The sequence below is a fragment of the Orycteropus afer genome, unplaced genomic scaffold (assembly GCF_000298275.1).
Source record: "Orycteropus afer afer isolate SDZICR_OR568_19922 unplaced genomic scaffold, OryAfe1.0 scaffold00129, whole genome shotgun sequence".
Classification (NCBI taxonomy): Eukaryota; Metazoa; Chordata; class Mammalia; order Tubulidentata; family Orycteropodidae; genus Orycteropus; species Orycteropus afer.
Window position 1 is genome coordinate 8,618,172 of NW_006921716.1, and position 19,458 is coordinate 8,637,629.

General features: G+C 38.0%; 1 protein-coding gene across 1 annotated transcript in view; it reads right to left on the reverse strand.

The window, feature by feature from the left end:
* Positions 1–238: 238 nt before the first annotated feature.
* The window catches only part of SNX16 (sorting nexin 16), a 61,770-nt gene continuing 42,550 nt past the window's right edge, over positions 239–19,458 (reverse strand). Inside the window, exons 6-8 of the mRNA XM_042781502.1 lie at positions 3,060–3,196; positions 894–1,013; positions 239–335 (exon numbers count right to left, since the gene is read on the reverse strand). Coding sequence (XP_042637436.1) covers positions 239–335; positions 894–1,013; positions 3,060–3,196 — 354 coding nt within the window. The remainder of the gene's footprint in view (positions 336–893; positions 1,014–3,059; positions 3,197–19,458) is intronic.

Consider the following 19,458-nt stretch of genomic DNA (forward strand, 5'->3'; position numbering starts at 1 on the left):
CTAGATTTTTTTTTTTTTTTTTAGTGTATTGAATACAGAAGCTGGGTAAGAGATGCTTAAAAGCAGCAGTGACTGTATTTCCTATGTCAATAATTTAAATATTTTTCTTTATGTAAACTATACATGTGCATTCTTGCCTTTTTCTGTAAATTTTTACAGTCCTATTTTTTAAAAAATATTTGTCATTCGATTCTAAATTTACTGAAATGTCAAAATTGAGGGAAATGCTTGAGATGGATTAGTCTTCTTCAGCATTATATGCCACTTCGGCTACTTCTATCTCTGATACAGTATTTTCAGGATTACTGTAACTCAGGCACGGCTTATTATCAATTCTGGAAAAAAAGAGAAATATATCTAATGAAGGGACAGGATGAATGCTGTTTCACTTCACTATCACTTTACTCTTAGATCTCCAAACTACCATTAACCAATAAAAATCCAATTTTTAATTACCTTTATCAACATAAAATTTGTTCTCATAATTATAGCTTAACCACCACTACCTAAAGTATTAACAAATGCCTTGGATTTATATGAAATAAAAATTCTACTATACTGTTTTTTCATCATTCCTATTAGGTAGGTGGGGTGGTTGCTATTATAGTGTCCTACTTTTTGAATGAAGATTATTTTGTCAAGATTTACTAAATTAACTAAAGAATAAGCCAGAGCTCAGTTCAGACACAGGCATCGCTTCAAAGTAAGTAATGCAAAAAGCTATGGCTTATACAGCCTGGATGCCTGAGACTCATTTTTAGGGAGAGACTAGAGGATCTATACTCCTTCCCTGATTGTTTAGAACATGCATAAAATAAAACTGATTTCATAAAAAACAAAACAAAACAAAACTAACGCAGAACCATTTCCTGCTATAATAAAATTTTACATACCTAGATTCTTCATCCAAGACACCTTGATCAGACTCAAGTATAGAGGACTCCACCTTTAGGATTTGTCCACCTTCTGTTCCTGACATGTACTTTGATTTTTCAGGTTCTAAAGACAATGTTCTAAAAATAAATTACAAGAACAAGTTATTTTATATGCATAAAACAGGTATTAGTTTACTGTTGTGAATACATGGGGCTTTAGTAGTTTTCAGCTGGTAAATTTTAATGTAAGGAGCTCTGGTGGCACAGTACCTAAGGCATTTGCCTGCTAACTAGATGGCTGGCGGTTCAAACCCACCAGCCACTTTGTGGAAGAAGACTAGGCAATCTACTTCTGTAAAGATTTACTGCCTGCCTCAGAAACCCAAAGGGGGTCACAATGAGTCATGTCAACTTAGCTAAACAATTACTAAGTCTGGGAGTCAGTAGAGAAATTAGTACTTATGAATAATTCAAAATAATTCTAGCATCAATTGAATATATGCTGATGAGAAGGCAAACTTCATTGTTGTTGTCAGGTGCCACTGAGTCATCTCCCACTCATGCGATCCCATGGACAATAGAAAGAAACACTGCCCAGTCCTGTGCCAGCCTCACAATACTTGTATACCTGAGACCATCGTTAAAGCCACTGTGTCAGTCTACTTCTTTGGGGGCCTTTCCCCTCTTTCATTAGCCCTTCACTTTACCAAAGGTGATACCATTTTCCAGGGAATGGTCCTTTCGGACAACATAACCAAAGCAGGTCAAACGAAGTCTGGCCATTCTCGCTTCCAAGGAGCATTCTGGCTGCACTTCTTCAGAACAGATTTGTTACTTCTTTTGGCAGTCCATGGTACCTTCAGTATTCTTTGCCAACACCACAACTCAAAAGCATCAACTCTTCTTTGGTCTTCCTTATTCACTGACCAGCTCTCACATGCGTATGAGGTGACTGAAAACACCATGGCTTTGGTTAGGTGCACCTCAGTCTTCAAAGAGACATCTACGCTCTCCAGCACTTTAAAGAGGTTTTCTGCAGCAGATTTGCCCAGTGTAATATGTCTTCTGATGTCTTGACTGCTGCTTTCACTGATTTTGATTGTGGAACCAAGTAATAACAAAATCTCCGACAACTTCAATCTTTTCTCCATTTACCGTAATACTACTTATAGGCCCAGTTGTGAGATTTTCATTTTCTTTATGTTAAGATGTAATCCATACTGCAGGCTGTAGTCTTTAATCTTCATCAGTAAGATGAAGTCATCCTCACTTTCAACAAGAAGTGTGTCATCTGTATATTGCAGGTTGTTAATGAGTCTTCTTCCAATTCTGATGCCATATTCCTCTTCATATAGTCCAGCTTTTTGGATTATTTGCTCAGCATACAGATTGAACAAGTATGGTGAAAGGATACAACCCTGATGCACTCCCTGATTTTAAACCATGCAGTGTCCCCTTGTTCTGTTCAAACAACAGCCTCCTGGGTCTGTGTATAGATTCCTGATGAGCACAATTAAGTGTTTGGGAATTCCCATTCTTCTCAGTGTTATGATCCACATAATCGAATGCTTTTGCATAGTCAATAAAACACAGGAACACCTTTTTGGTATTCTTTGCTTTTAGCCAACATCCATCTGACATCAAAAATGGTATCTCTCATTCCACGTCCTCTTCTGAATCCAGCTTGCATTTCTGGAAGTTCTCTGTCAATATACTGCTGCAACTGTCTTTGAATTATCTTCAGCAAGATTTTACTTGTGTATAATATTAATGATATTGTTGGATAATTTCCACATTCTGTGGGATCACCTTTCTTGGAATGGGTACAAATATGGATCTCTTCTAGTCAGTTGGCCAGGTAGCAGTCTTGCACATTTCCTGCTTTTATATGTGAAAAGTCAGCATAAATTCCCAGAAACAAAGATATCATTAAAGTAAACTAAAATGAGTAATGCTTATTTTGTTGAATAGCTTGAGGTTAATTTTCTGAATGTTTCCCACCCTTCAAATGTTCAGCCGAAATAAATCATCAAGACAGTTTTTCCAAAAGCAGGGAAGTATGCCAAGTGTCTACAACTTTCAGAAGCAGAAATTTCCCATATCATATTAAAATAAAAAAGGCATTTGACCCAGAGCATTAGCAACTGAATTAATGAGACTAAAATTGCAAGTATCACAACATACCTGATTCTGTTCTCTATAGTGTCTATATGAAGTTGCTTCTCATTGAGCAGTTTTTTCAGTGATTCCACCTCTTTTTGTTTTTCAAGTAGTTCTTTCTGTAAGCGGTAGTTTGTTTCTTCTAAAGTTTCACAGAAAGCCTAAAAATAAAACAAAACAAACATAAAAAACCTGAAACACATACAAAAAAAAGGATGAAATTAAATACTTTCATAGTAGTTTTTTCAAGAGCATTAGTGAAGAGTTAAAGAACATGGATAATCAAAATATATGTATACAATGGATATGGATCTCTCCCCTCACCTTTTTAGGTCTCTGTTATCTTGGTTATCTTTATTTAGTCCTCACTCACCTGGAGACTCATATACAGTCAGCCTGCATATCTGAGTGGATATTTCATATCCCTCTTGTGGTCAACCGGGGTAAAAAGAGACTAATATCCACTGCTTTAGTTTCTATCTTCCTTAATCAACTTTTTCCAGCCCTACATGATTAGACTTTTGAACTACTGTGTCTATTAACTGCATTTATATTAGTTCAATAGACATACTGCTGCAACAACAATTTCCTTGGTAACACCTTCAACATTACTTTTTCCCTCCATATTTTGTCAGCACCTAATGGTTCACATTCTCTGCTTCTACAGCCAGGAAGCTAGAGATGAAATAAATATTAAAAAAAATGAACAAACAAAATCATACTACCATGAAGACTGCTGCCATGAAATTTTGGTCACTTGACTCGGAGAAGCTTTCAATGTTGATGATCAGTCTTTTTCATTGTTCCTATTAGCAACCACTTCTTTTCTCTTCTGTGACTATTTTAAACCCTCCCCTCAAATTTCCTACACTGCTGTCACTGCTGTTGGTCCAGAGGCCAGAAGATGATCTTGCTTCTTACACCAGAAAAAAAAAAAAAACCACTTAAGACTCTCAGAATCTTAACTACATTTGCATCCATGCTCATCCTGTCTTCTTGTCCTCAAAGGTAATCCATTCACATGGTTCTTCAAGTTTAAGAAGAACTTGGGAGCTTGCTTCATCACTCACACTCTCAAATTTTCACTCTTTTGTATTCTGCTGGCTTTACCCCTGAAGCTTACTAAATAAACCCTAAAAATGTCTCCCATATACACAAAATCACTCCCACCATTCTCTGGACCATCCATCTTTTCTAGTTACTACCTCTTCTCCTTTCTTTCAAAGTGACTATAAGAAAACTTTTTATCATTCAAATTTATTACACAAACCATTAAAATTAAGGACTTAAGTTTCATAGTCTCTATTATGTCTCAGCAAAAGCTAACAATTACCTTCTAAATATCAAATCCAAAGTACTGCCTTTATTTACTATCTCCCTTGACTTACCTGCAGCATGTCATTGTTGGATTTCTTAAATAATTTTTTTAAAAATGCAATTCTCTTTCATTGTTTTCTGTAAAATTTCCTGGTCCTTCTTAGCCTTTTACCTGTTCTTTGCATGAAGGCATTCATCAGAATTTTGTCCATGATTATCTTCTCTTGCTCTACATGCCATGTGGGCAATCATACTCACTCTTATCACTTCAGTAATATATTCTATCTGTTATTTGCTTTCAATTTTTCGGTTAATCTCCAGTTCAAAATTTTCCTGATTATACAGAAATCACTCAAATTCTTGCTGTTGTTGTTAGGCGCTGCTGAGTCAGCTCCCACTCATAGCGACCCTACATACAACAGAATGAAACACTGCCCACTCCTGCACCTTCCTCACAATCACTGCTATGCTTGAGTCCATCACTGCAACCACTGTGTCAATCCAACTCTTTTTTGTTCTGGCAGTCCATGGTACTTTCAGTATTCTTCACCAACACTACAATTCAAAGGCATCAACTCTTCTTCAGTATTTCTTATTCATTGTCCAGTTTTCATATGCGTATGAGGCTACTGAAAATACCAAGGCTTGGATTAGACAAACCATAGTCTTCAAAGTGACACCTTTACAGAGGTCTTTTGCAGCACATGTTCCCTGTGCAACACAAGGTCTAATTTCCCGACTGCTGCTTTCATGAGTGTTGACTGTAGATCCAAGTAAAGTGAAATCCCTGACAAGTTCAATCTTTTCTCCATTTATCATATTACTTATTGGTCCATTTGTGAGGTTTTTTGTTTTCTTTATATTGTTGAGGTGTAATCCATACTGAAGACTATGGTCTTTGATCTTCATCAGTAAGTACTTCAAGTCATATTCACTTTCAGCAAGCAAGGTTTTGTCATCTGCCTATTGCAGGTTGTTAATGTTTCTTCCTCCAATCCTGACGCAATGCTCTTCTTATATTATATAGTCCAGCTTCTTGGATTATTTCCTCAGCATACAGACTGAATAAGTATGGTAAAAGGATAAAACCTTGACTCACATCCTTCCTGATTTTAAACCAGAGTACCCCCTTGTTCTATATATGGTCTATGTATAGTTCCTCATGAGAACAATTAAGTGTTTGGAATTCCCATTCTTCTCAATGTTACCCATAATTTATTATGATCCACACAGTTTAATGCCTTTGCACAGTCAATAAAACACAGGTAGATTTCTTTCTAGTATTATTTGCTTTCAGCCAAGATCCATCTGACATAAGTAATGATATCCCCTGTTCTATGTCCCCCCCTTTTTTTTTTTTCCCATGTCATCATGTGTATTAATGGTCAGTTGTTGTTGGATGTTGCTGGTTCTCTATCCAAAGGACTACCTTTAGCATCTCTTGTAAGGTTGGTCTGGTTTTAACAAAATCCCTTAATTTCTGCTTATCTAGAAATGTCCTAATTTCACCATTATATTTGAGCGACAATTTTGCCAGGTATATAACTCTTGGTTGGAAATTTTTCTCTTTCAGGGTTTTATATATACCATTCCATTGTCTTCCCGCCTACATGGTTTCTGCTGAGAAATCCGAGCTTAGTCTTACTGGTTGCCCCTTATAGGGTAGCTTTTTGTTTTTCCCATGCAGTTCCATGTCCTCTTATGAATTAAGCCTAAACTTTTGGAAGTTCCTTGTTAATATACTGCTGCAACCGTTTTTTTAATTATCTTCAGCAAGATTTTACTTACATATGATATTAATGATATTGTTTGATAATTTCCACTTTCTGTTGCATCACCTTTCTTTGGAATGGGCACAAATATCCATCTCTTCCACTCAGTAGGCCAGGCTGCTGTCTTTCAAATTTCTTGGCATAAATGAGTAAGGCCTCCGGTGATGCATCTGTTTGTTGAAACATCTCAATGGGTATTCTCTCAATTCCTAAAGCCTTGTTTTTTGCCAATTCCCTCAGTGCAGCTTGGACTTCTTTCTTCAATACCATTGGTTCTTGGATCATATGCTACCTCCTGAAATAAGATGGATATTGGACCAATTCTTCTTGATATAGTGACTCTGTGTATTCCTTCCATCTTCTTTTGATGTTTACTGCATCGTTAAAAATTTTATCCAAAGAATCCTTCAGCACTGCAACTTGAGGTTGAATTTTTTCTTCAGTTCTTTCAGCTTGAGAAACACTGAGTGTGTTCTTCCCTCTGGGTTTTCTAATTCTAGGTCTTTGCACATTTCATTATACTACTTTGTCTTCTTGAGCTGCCTTTGAAATTTGGTATTTTATTTCAGCATTTCTTCCATTTGTTTTAGCTACTTTCCATTCAAGAGCAAGTTTCAGAGTCTTATCTGACATTCATTTTAGTCTTTTTTTCCTTTCCTGTCTTTTTAATGACCTTTTGCTTTCTTCATGTATAATGTTCTTGATGTCATCCCACAATTGGTCTGGTCTTCAATCACTGGTGTTTAATGTGCCAAATTTATTCTTCAGTCTCTAAATTCAGAAGGGCTAAGGCATTTGATTGCTAACCAGAAGGCTGGCGGTTCAAACCCAGAAGGAAGATGAGGCAATCTACTTCTGTAGTGATACTGCCTCAGAAACCCAAGAAAGGGTCGCTATGAGTTGGGTTCGACTCGAAGGCACATAACAACAACAACAACATATTCAAGGTAGTATTTTGGTTCTCATAGACTTATTTTAATTTTCTTTAGCTTCAACTTGAAGTTGCATATGAGCAATGGATAGTCTGTTCCACCGTCGGCTCCTGGCCTTGTTTGGACTGGTGATACCGAGCTTCCCCACTGCTTGTTTCCACAGATGCAATTGATCTGATTCCTGTGTATTCCATCTGGCAAGGTCCATGTGTATAGCTGCCATTTATGTTGTTGAAAGGAGGTATTTGTAATGAATAAATCGTTGGTCTTACAAAATTCTATCATGTGGTCTCCAGCATTCTTTCTGTTACCAAGGCCGTATTTTCCAACTACCAACACTACTTTGTTTCCAACTTTCTCATTACAATCACCAATTTCTTTTTGAGGATGAATGCAATACCACTCCTCTTCAATTTGCTATTCCCGGCATAGATCATATGATTGTCTGATTCAAAATAGTCAATTCCAGTCCATTTCAGCTCACTAAGCCTAGGATATTGATCTTTATCTGTTCCATTTCATTTCTGACTACTTCCAATTTTCCTAGATTCATACTTTGTATATTCCATGTTTCAATTATTAATGAATGTTTGCAAGCTGTTTCTTCCCATTGTGAGTTGCACCCCATGAGCAAATGAAGGTTCCAAAAGCTTTATTCCATCAATTTCACTAAAGGCTGACTCTCTTCCTCAGTCGTATTCTGAGTGCCTTCCAAATATGTATCATGTTCTTGATGTCATCCCAAAATGAAGAGGGGCTCATCTTCGGATACTTATCAAACGATGTTTCATGACTATTCATAAAGTTTTCTAGTAATAAATCAGATTGTGGTTTCTTTGCTAATCATAAGGTTTTCAGTGGGCAGTTTTTTCAAAAGTGGATGACCCTGTCTTTCCTCCCAGTCTGTCTTCGTCTGGAAGCTCCACTGAAACCTGTCCACCGCGGATGACCCTGCTGGTATCTGAAAAACTGGTGGAATAGCCTTCAGCCTGAGAGCAAGACACAAGCTACTGCAGTACAACAAACTGACAAAAGAGTGGTGGCAAACATTTATAAGTCCTCTTAACTGGATGTACTGATGACAAGTCTCCAGAGGAACATCATATAAACCACCGTGCAGTCACCTTAGTCATTCATTTCTCTTATTTCTACAGTCCAACGGTGATCACATTTCCCTCCCTTCCATTCCTTTTCTCCCCTACTATCTCATTATCATCTCTTTTATCATTTACTTTCTGAACCCACTGACAATGCCTTTAGTTTTTAACTTAACTACAACCCCACTAAACAAACCATCTGACCTACCTATGTTTACTTTGGCGTTCTTCTAATCCATTCTCTATAAAGCTGGTTTTCTTAAAACTGAATGTGATCATGTTAACTGTGATCAACACTGCCTATAAGATAAAGGTCAAATGTCTTATCTTGACAAACAAGATGCCTCACGATGTGGTATATGATTTTCACTCCAACTTCCCAGCTTGTTCTATTACTTTTCCTTTCCTCTGGTCATGTTCATGTTCCAACCAAACTGAACTACTTTCAGCTTATCAAATATTTGTCTCAGTTTAGATATATTATCAATCTCTGGCTTGCTTCTTCATCTAAGCACATCAGATAGACAAAATACAAACATTCCAACATTTAAGAATTTGAGTATATTCACATTATGAATAAAAGGAATAGTTCTCAACTATAACTAAAATAGAACTAAAACCATAGAGGAAAACAAAATAAATCAACAATAAATAACTTCCATTACGAAAAATAATACAGACCTGATAAATGAAATTTTCCAGCTGTAAAATATCTCAACTTGGTAAGACCTACACTGACAAGAAAGAAAGGTAAATTCTCATGGGGCAAAATAAACAGAAATTAAAACAAGTGCGATAAGCATGTACGCTAATGCTAGCACTCAGGTAGTGGGGAAAAAGGGATGAGGAAAGGAGAGCTTAGGTTAGAACAACAGAATGGCACAAGAGATGAGGACTCAGGCACACTTTGTGGGTTCAGTGAAATATAACACTCAAAAACTGGTTGTCACCTCTAGGTGGGCGAGATAAAGTCTCTCTTGAAAAATCTATAACCATCAGCTACTGTCTCATTTGAAGTCTGGATTTGAATTTATCCTATTAGAGTTGGCCAGAAACATCCAAACTGAGAAACTAACATTAATAAATGAATAAATAAAGTCTATGACCAATGACATTTGAGCAAACACAAACTTCCGTGGTGTGTTGATACTTCTTCAATGTAAGCTGCACAAGGTCTCTGTAGATGGAGTTCTAATGAAAGTGAATTTATAATCCAAAATTATAAAGCACACTGGAAACAATCTAATATGAAAGAAAATGAACAGACCCATCACACAGAGGGCTGGAGTCATAGTGACTGCAGGTCATAGAACTACTTGAGAGACCATAAAATGAGCATTTATAATGACTTGAAAATATATTTAAAAGCGTCTATCAAAACACGTAAGGTACATATGAAACAAATCAACTAGAATGTCAAGGAATGAAAAATATAGTCAATAACATTAAAAATCTGAATGGAATGATCAAACAGTGAAATAAATAAGCCTGTCTGAAAAGGATAGTAATCTGGAACCAGAATGAAACAAAGAGAGATGAAGATGGATGGTGTGAAGAAAAGGTAAGACAGATGGAAAAGGAAAATAACTAGCATATTTATATGTAAATAGAACTCCAAAAGGAAGAACAGAAAGAATGAGGGAAAAGCAATATTCAAGGAAGAAATAGTGCAGAGTTTTCAGAACTGATGAAATACTTTTTAGATATGGAAAATCCCAAAGAGATAGGATAGTGAAATTGAAAATATCACAATCAAAGGGAAGATCTCCAAAATACTAGGGTGAAAACCCAGTTTTAATAAAAGGACTACAATAAGCAGAGAATGCAGTCTGATGGCAACAGTCTATGTGAAAGTCAGTGGAAAATACTTCAAAGCATAGGGAAAATAACTATCTAGGTAGAATTCTACACCCAAATAAACACAGTTTAAGAATAAGGGCAAGAGTGAAAAAATTCAGACATTAAGGACGTAAACATTAGTAACAGACCCTCAATGAAAGAATCATTAAATCATGTACTCTAAAAAGAAGTTAATTAAACTCCAAAGGGAAGAGTGGAATGAAAGAAGGAAAGGAAACAAAAGTGGCAAACATGAACAAAAATAAAAATAAGCATCAACTGTATAAAACTTAATGATGGCTAACTTTTGGGAGGGTTGTAAACCACTTAGTTCTAACATACTAGTTGAGAACAACATATGGCCATTAAATAAAAGACACTGAATATATACTTAGAAACCAGGAGTACAGGGGAAAAACGGGAACACAGAAAATTCATTAAATCCATTAAACGGAGGAAAGGAGAAAATGGCAACATTAAAAAAGCAGGGTAAATAAAAAGCCCAATATAAATGGTAGAAATAAATAAAAATATATCAGTAATCACTGCAACTATCAGCATTAAACTCTCCAGTTAAAAAACATAAACTTTCAGATTGGATTAAAACACAAAACTCTAACTATATGGGGTTTATATAAGAGACACACACACTTAAAAAATAAGTTTGGAAAAATACTTAACAGACCCAAAGCAAATCTCTCCCTCCACCCCAAAACATGTAGTTTTACTAATATCAGACCAATTAGATTTCAAAGCAAAATACACTGTTAGGCACAAAAAAACTTCACTATATAAATATAAAAGGAGTCATTCACTTAGGAAGATTTCAACTATGTAATTAAAAGCAGTTGAGGTGAGAGTGATGATTCACTGGATTGAAGGCTTTATTATCCTTTCAATAAGTTTAACTATATTTCAAGGGGTATTGTTTAATATGGTATTTTTGGAATTTTTCTTAAAATGAGAGATTTCTTAAGGGAGTCTGCAGACTGAAAAGCTATATATATTGCAAAGTCACTAGAGATGTTATTTTGAAATAGAAGAGCTAGCAGGGAACACATTTACTGTCCAGAGGTACATTTAATTTCAAGTGCCCAAAACCAAAATATCCACTACGACTGAGTCAATTCTGACTGACGGTAACTTCCACTGGGTTTCCGAGTGGTAACTCTTTATGGTAGTAGACTGCCCAGATTGACCAGCCTACTGCAGAGTGGCTGGTTGGTTTGAACTGCCAAGCTTCTGGTTTGCAGTCAAATGCCTTAGGCACCACACCATGAGAGCTCCTTAATTTTAAGTACAGTTCCAGGAAAATATATCTGTTTTACAGAATGGTTCCAGGTGGTTCCTTCAAATTACTCTGTTGAGTGTACAAACTTTATACTGCCTTAGTGATTTATAAGGGGCCCTGGTGGCATAGTGGTTAAGTACTCAGCTACTAACTGAAAGGTTGGCCATTTAAACCCATTATGCACTCTGCAGGAGAAAGATGCAGAAGTCTGCTTCCATAAAGATTAAACCAAAACCAAACCAAACTCACTGTCGTTGAGTGGGTCCCTACTCACAGGGACCTCTCCTTGGGTTTCCAAAGCAGTATCTCTACGTAAGTAGATTGCTCCGTCGTCCTTCCGAGGAGTGGCTGGTGGGTCTGAACCACCAGCCTTCTGGTTAGCAGTCAAATGTCTTTGGCACTACGCCACTAGAGCCTTGGAAACCGTAAGGGCAGTTCTACTATGTGTGTCCTACAGAGTTGTAATGAGTTAGAATCAACTTGTTAACAACAGGTTTGGATTTTTGGTTTTGGTGATTTAGTTACTAAATCAGTGGTTCTCAAACAAGGGTGATTTTGCCCCTTGGAGAACACTTGGCAATGTCTGGAGATATTTCTGACTGTCACAAATTGGAAGGGGAAGGGGTTGCTACTGGCATCTAGTTGGTAGAGGCTAGGTATGCCGACACTGGTATTGTTTTTAGGTGCCATTGAGTCAGTTCTGACTCACAGTGACCATATGCACAAAAGAATGAGATACTGTGCGGTCATACATCATCCTCACAATTGCTGACATGCTCGAGCTCATCGTCACAGCCACTGTGTCAATTCGTCTCGTTAAGGGTCTTCCCCTTTATTACTGACTCTCTACCAAGCGTGATATCCTTCTCCACATATTGGTCCTTCTGACAACATGGCTAATGTACAAGAGACAAAATCTGGCCCTTCTCACTTCTAAGGAACATTTTGGCTGGACTTCCTCCAAGGCAGATTTGTTTGTTCTTCTAGCAGTCCTTCGCCAACACCACATCACTGTTAAACATCCCCAATTGACAGATTTAAGGCCCCTTTCCTCAAAACAAAGAATTATCAGGCACAAACTACCAACAGACTGAAAGTAGAGAAACTTTGATTCAAATCAACATATTAAAAAATATTTATTTAACACAAAAGGAAGCAGCAAAGAAGGAAAAAAGGACCAAAAAAGATGCAACAATAGATGCAAAAGTCATAGATGTCCGGCTGAATAAAAGACCAAGACCCAAACAATGTATTGCCCTATGTAAAAAGTACACTTCAGACTGAAAGCACAAAAAGTTGAAAGTAAAAGCTTGGAAAAAGACATACTATAGAAACAGTAAGCATAAGAGATGTGGTGTAGCTATATTAATATCAAACAAAATAGACTTTACAAAAAGAGTACTACTACTAGAAATAAAAAGGGACATTTCATAATGGTAAAATGTTCAATACATTGAAACTTAAGAAAATATTTCATTAGGAAAATTTATGAGTTATGAATGGATTTGCACTTAACAATGGTGTTGTTGTTGTTGTTAAGTGCCGTCGAGTCATTTCCGACTCATAGCGACCCCATGCACAGCAGAACGAAACACTGCCCGATCCCGCGCCAGCCCCACAATCCCTGCTATACTTGAGCCCATCATCGCAGCCACCATATCAATCCATCTCCTTGAAGGCCTCCCCCTCTTTCGTCGACCCTCCACCCTACCAAGCATGACATCCTTCTCCAGGGAATGGTCCCTTCTGACAACATGACCAAAATAGGTGAGACCAAGTCTGGCCATTCTTGCTTCCAAGGAGCATTCTGGCTGCACTTCTTCCAGGACAGATCTGTTAGTTCTTTTAGCAGTCCATGGTACTTTCAGCATTCTCCGCCAGCACCACAACTCAAAAGCATCAACTCTTCTTCGGTCTTCCTTATTCATTGTCTAGCTCTCACATGCATACGAGGCGATTGGAAATATCATGGCTTGTGTCAGGCGCACCTTAGTCCTCAAGGAGATATCCTTGCTCCTCAGTACTTGAAACAGTTCCTTCGCAGTTGATTTTCCCAATGCTACACGTCATCTAATGTCCTGACTGCTGCTTCCATTGGCATCGATTGTAGAACCAAGCAACGTGAATTCTTTGACAACATCAATCTTCTCTCCATTTATTGTGATGCTGCTCATTGGTCCAGTTGTGAGGATTTTTGTTTTCTTTATGTTGAGATGTAATCCATACTGCAGACTGTATTCTTCAACCTTCATCAGTAGGTGCCTTAAGTCATCCTCACTTAACAATAGTGCCCCAAAATCATGAAGGAAAAATTGACTGAACTGAAAGAAGCAGACAATTTAACATTATATCCAGATATTTCAATACCTAAACCTAAAACTGATAAGCAGATAGAAAATCAGGCAGGATAATAGAGACATGGATAACACTATCAACCAACCTGATATAAGACAATCCTATAGCTAACATCATACTTAATAATGATGAAAGACTGAATGCTTTCTCCCCAGGATGTTCACCCTTGTTACTTCTGTTTATTTTTGTACAAGGTTCTTGTCAGCCTAATAAAGGGATGGCTGAGGTAGATAAAGAAAAGAAATTAATGGTATGCAGAAGTTATGCTGTCTTTATTTGCAGATGGTATGATCTTGCATGTGGAAAATCCTAAGAAATCCACAAAAAAGAATACCAGAATAAACGTATTTATTAAGGTCATAATGTTGTTGTTGTTTGTTGTTTGCCGTCGAGTCGGCCCCAACTCATAGAGACCCCTCCGAGGCAGTATCACTACGGAAGTAGGATTGCCCAACCTTCCTTCCGAGGAGTGGCTGGTGGGTTTGAACCGTCAGCCTTCTGGTGAGCAGTCAAGTGCCTTAGGCACTATGCTACCAGAGCTCCTGTTACAGGATACAAATTAGTATCTTATATATCAACTGTTTCTAGGTAGAGACAAATACTGATTTGGGTGAAGTGAAGGGCAACGTATCAAATTTGAGTAATCAACACAGTGGCAATGAGGAAAAGGAAGACAGACAGAGGTGCATGGGAGGTAGAGACAGCAAAGATGAACTCTTTTACACATACAGTACTGTGTTGTCAGTGAAGGCAAACACTGATATATGGGTGGATAGATGGGTGGACAGGCTGAACTATTAGGTATGTCTATGGAGGGGGGAGTGTGTCCAATACCATGAATAGGGTTGGCAGACAATGTTTATACAAGTGTACTTGTATATTCTGTAAGAATTCCCAGGTATATAGTAGAGCTGACAAGGGGCAAGGCTGCAGTAACGTCTTGGCCATAGCCAGCTACCCAGAGGGAGTGAGTAGTTGGACCTGTGGGTTCGGGGTCATAGTCATAGGGGACATCAAGCTCAATTGGCATAATACACCACACAAAAACACTGTTCCACATCCTACTTTGGCGAGTAGTGACTGGGATCTTAAAAGCTTGTAAGTGGCCATCTAGATGCAACAATCGGTCTCTCCTCATCCAGAGCAAAAATGAATGAAGAAAACCAAAGATTCATGGAAACAATTAGGCCTAGCAGGACTGGTACATCATGCGATCCTCAGCCTATACGACTATGAGACCAGAAGAACTAGATGGTGCCCAGCTACCACTGTAGACCACTTGGATGGGGATGTCTGCAGGAGATCCTGGATAGAGTGGGAGAACAATGTGAAACAAAACTCAAAATGATTTAAAAAAAAAAAAAAAAGGACCAGATTTTCTGGTCTAATAGAGCCTGATGGAACCACTGAGACTAATTGCCCCTAATTGCCCTTCAGGTCTGGAATTTGACTCACTCCTGTGCCAGAAGACAGGCATTATGAGCTGAACATTTACATTAGGTAGATATATTTCTTGGAGAGATCAATCATGGGAGAATAGAAGGGCTGTGTACACATAGGGAGACAGCTTTGGCAGCAGGAGTGCATGGGAGGGAAGGACACAGGGAAGAGGTAACTATGTGGAGGAAGTGGGAGGGGAGCTGTTGCACTGTGGGAAATTGCAGTCAATGTCATGAGACAAAATGTATGTGAGCTGCTGTATGTGAAGTCAATTTGCTCTGTGAAGTTTCACCCAAATCACAATAAAAATTAAAAAAAAAATCAATTGTGTTTCTATATACTTGTGGTTGATGTTAGTTGCTGTTGATACTAGCAAGAATAATTTGAAAATGAAATGAACAATTCTAATCATAATACTTTGGAATATGTTTGTGAAAGAAGTACAAAACACTTTAAAACACACAGAGAAATGAAACAGGATCTAAAGACATTCCATGTTGATGCACTCTGGAAGATTCAATATTTTGAGACAGCAATTCATCTAAAAAGGACCTACAGATTGGCTGTAATACCTATAAAAATTCCAGCAGCCTTTCTTAAAGAAAGTGGTAAGGTATTCCCAAATTTTTATAGAATTGCAAAGCCATAATAATTGTAAAAAAGGTGAAAGTTAGAGTACTACTACTTAATTTCAAAATATACTATAAAGCTTCACTACAGGAGACAATGTGGTATCGGCATAAAGATAGATAGCCAAACTGATCAATGGAACAGAATATGAAGACTCTAGAAATAAACCCTTACATCTATGGTTATTTGATTTTTGACAAGGGTGCTGCAAAAGGGACAAGGAGACGGCATTTTCTGACCTCTTCTAACCACAAGAGGAGGACAGAATCACTATCAGCAACCAAGGCCTGCTCCTATAAGGCCAGACATGCTACCACCCTTCAGCCCTCTTACTAACCTCGACACCAACTGTTCCTCCCATGGCATCCACCACCTCTCTGCTGGGTTCGATAATTTGCTGCAGTGACCACACAGAGCTCACAGAATATGGGGTTTATTAGGGAAGCAATGGGCTACAATTCAAGTTCAGGAACATGCTCAGTCTCTCTCAGCTGGCTGTCTCTCAGCTGACAGTCTCTCTCCATAGCACTTCTCTCTCTCAGCAGTGCACGTCTCTCAAGTCTCTCAGCAGCATGTCTCTCTCACATCTCTCAGCAGCGCATCTCTCTCATGCCTCTCAGCAGAATGTCTTCCTCAGCCAGTAATCAGAGAGGCTCCTTGTGCCTCTAGGAGGGCTCCTTTTGAGTGTGGCAGAGTGGGCAAACTAACCAATCCCAACATGAGAAATCTATACACCTGAGAGAAAGTGAACTTTCCAGAGATTGCTTCCTGCCACTCTCAACAGAAATATCCCAGGTGGATAACTTTTAACAATCAGGAGCTACTCAGTTGCTTGTGGAAAATTCCACCAGAGTTTACAAAGACAATGGCTAGAAAAGCCATACTATATAATTTACTACACTGCAGGTACCAATACAATTCACAAATGGTACTGAAAAAACACGGGTATCATATAGGAATGGTAAGACTCTTAACTGCCCACATTACATTTAAAAAAAAAAAGAATCATATACCTAAAGAGCTAAAACTATAAAACTTCTTGAAAAAAGTGTAAGAGAATATATCTTTATGACTTTGAATTAGGCAAAAAGTTCTTATAACACACCACCAAAAGCATGATCCACTAATTAAAAAAAAAAAAAGATAGCAGACTTCATTAAAATGGAAAAAATTTGCACTTCAAAAAATACTTAGAAAATGAAAACACATGGAGACTATGAAACAGTATTTGTAAATCATATATATGATAAAGGACTTTCATCCAGAATAAAGTATGCTTAAACTCAATACGACAAACAGAAAAAATTTTAAAGACTAAGACATTTACTTAAACAAGTCAATAGCTTCCGTAAAGATGATCAACATCAACAGTTAAATTAAAACTATAATTAAATACTAATACGCACACGTGAGAATAGCTATAATCCTAAAAAACACATCAAATGTTGGTGAGATGTGGATAAAATAGAACTTACACATACTACTTGTGGGAAGGTAAAAATAGCACAACCACTTTAAGAAAGTCTGTTAGTTTCCTTAAAAATAGTTCACCGAAAGCTCATCATATGACAAAATAATTCCACTCCTAGGGATTGACCCAAGAGAAATGAAAACACATGTCTACACAAAGTCTTCTATGAAATTGCTAATAGAAGCAATATTTATAATAGTGCAAAACTAGAACAATTCAAATGTTCATCAACTGGTGTCTGGACTACCGATACAATGGAAAACCACTCAGCAATAAAAATGAATGAGATTGTGATAGAGGCTATAACACAAATGAACCTGAAAAACATTGTTAAATGAGAAACAAGATACAAAAGTTTACATCTAGATCTATATATTTACATGTAGTATGTTTTTCTATTTATATGAAATACATAGAAAACGCACATTTGTTGAGACTGAAAGCAGATCAGTGGTTGCTTGGGGCTGCTAGTATGGACTAACTGAAAACACGCTACATTTCTTTTTCTTTTTATTGTGATTTGGGTGAAAATTTACAGAGCAAATATACTTTCCATACAGCAGTTCACATACACTTTGTCTCATGACATTGACCACAATTTACCACAATGCAACACCTCTCCTCCTACTTCCTCCCAATAGTTACCTCTTTCCTGTGTTCATTCCTCCAAGCACTCCTGCCCCCTGAGCTGTCTCCCTGTGCATACGCAGCCCTTCTTTCTCCCATGCTTGTTTTCTCCAAGGAGTGTACCTACCTCAGGTAAATGTTCAACTCATACGCCAGTCTATTGTTTGGCTGGAAGCCACAGGCGTGTGTTCAATTCCAGACTTGAAGGGCAGCTAGGGGCCATAGTCCAGTGGTTCCACCAGGCTCTTATAGGGCCAGCAAACCTGGTCACCCCTTTTTTTTTCCCAAATGATTTTGAGTTTTGTTCCACATTGTTCTCCCTGTCTATCCAGGATCTCCTACAAAGATACTCTTCTAAGTGGTTGACAGTAGTAGCTGGGCACCATCTAGTTCTTCTGGTCTCAAAGTCATATAGGCTGCAGATCTGATGGTGTACCAGTCGCTAGGACTAACTGTTTCCATGAATTTTTGGTTTTCTTCATTCTTCTTGGCTCTGGACGAGGACAGACCCATTGTTGCATCTAGATGGCAGCTTACAAGCTTTTAAGATCCCAGTCGCTACTTGCCACAGGAGGTGGAACAATGTTTTGTGTAGTATGTTATGCCAATTGAGCTTGATGTCCTCTGCGTCTATGGTCCCGAGCCCACAGGTTCAATTACTCGGCCCCTCTGGGTACCTGGCTGTGACTAAGCAGTGACTACAACCTTGCCACTTGTCAGCTCCACTATATACCTGGGAATTCAGATCATGCACATAAAGTTATTGGACCACTGTGTGCTAACCCTATACATGTTCTTGGATACACTCCCCACTTCATAGACATACCTAATAATTCAGCCTGTCTACCCATCTATCCACCCATATACCTGTGTTTGCCTTCATTGACCATGCCGTACTATATGTGCAAAAGGGTTCATCTTTGTTGTCTGTACTTCCCACGTTCCTCTCTATGTCTTTCTCTTCCTCAATGCCACTATATTGATAACTCACATTTGGTACATTGCCCTTCTCTTCACGCAAATCAAAACTTATCTCTATCTATCTAACAGTATTCCCTCCCCTCCCCTCCCCTCCCATCCCTGGTAACCAATAAAGAAAATGTCCTATAGATAAATTTTTCCTTGACTTTTACTATTCGGACTAATACAGTATTTGTCCTTTTGTGATTGACTTATTTCACTCAGCATAATGTCCTCCAAATTCATCCACGTTATGCGGTGTTTTGCAGATTCTACATGGTTCTTTAGGGTTGCATAGTATTCCATTGTGTGTATATACCATAGTTTGGATATCCGTTCCTCAGCTGATGGACACCTAGGTTGTTTCCATCTTTTGGCTATTGTAAATAGTGCTGCGATGAACATGGGTGTGCATACGTCTGCTCTTGTCATGGCTCTCACTTCTTTAGGATATATACCTAGTAATGGAATAGCTGGGTCAAATGGTATTTCTAGTTCCAACTTTTGAAGGAATCGCTATACTGCTTTCCACAATGGCTATCCAGGAATGGGTATTGGATTTTATCAAATGTCTTTTCTGCATCAACTGATATGATGATGTGGTTCTTCTCCTTTGTTTGATTTATGTGGTGGATTACATTGATTGTTTTTCTAATGTTGAACCATCCTTGCATACCTGATATGAACCCCAC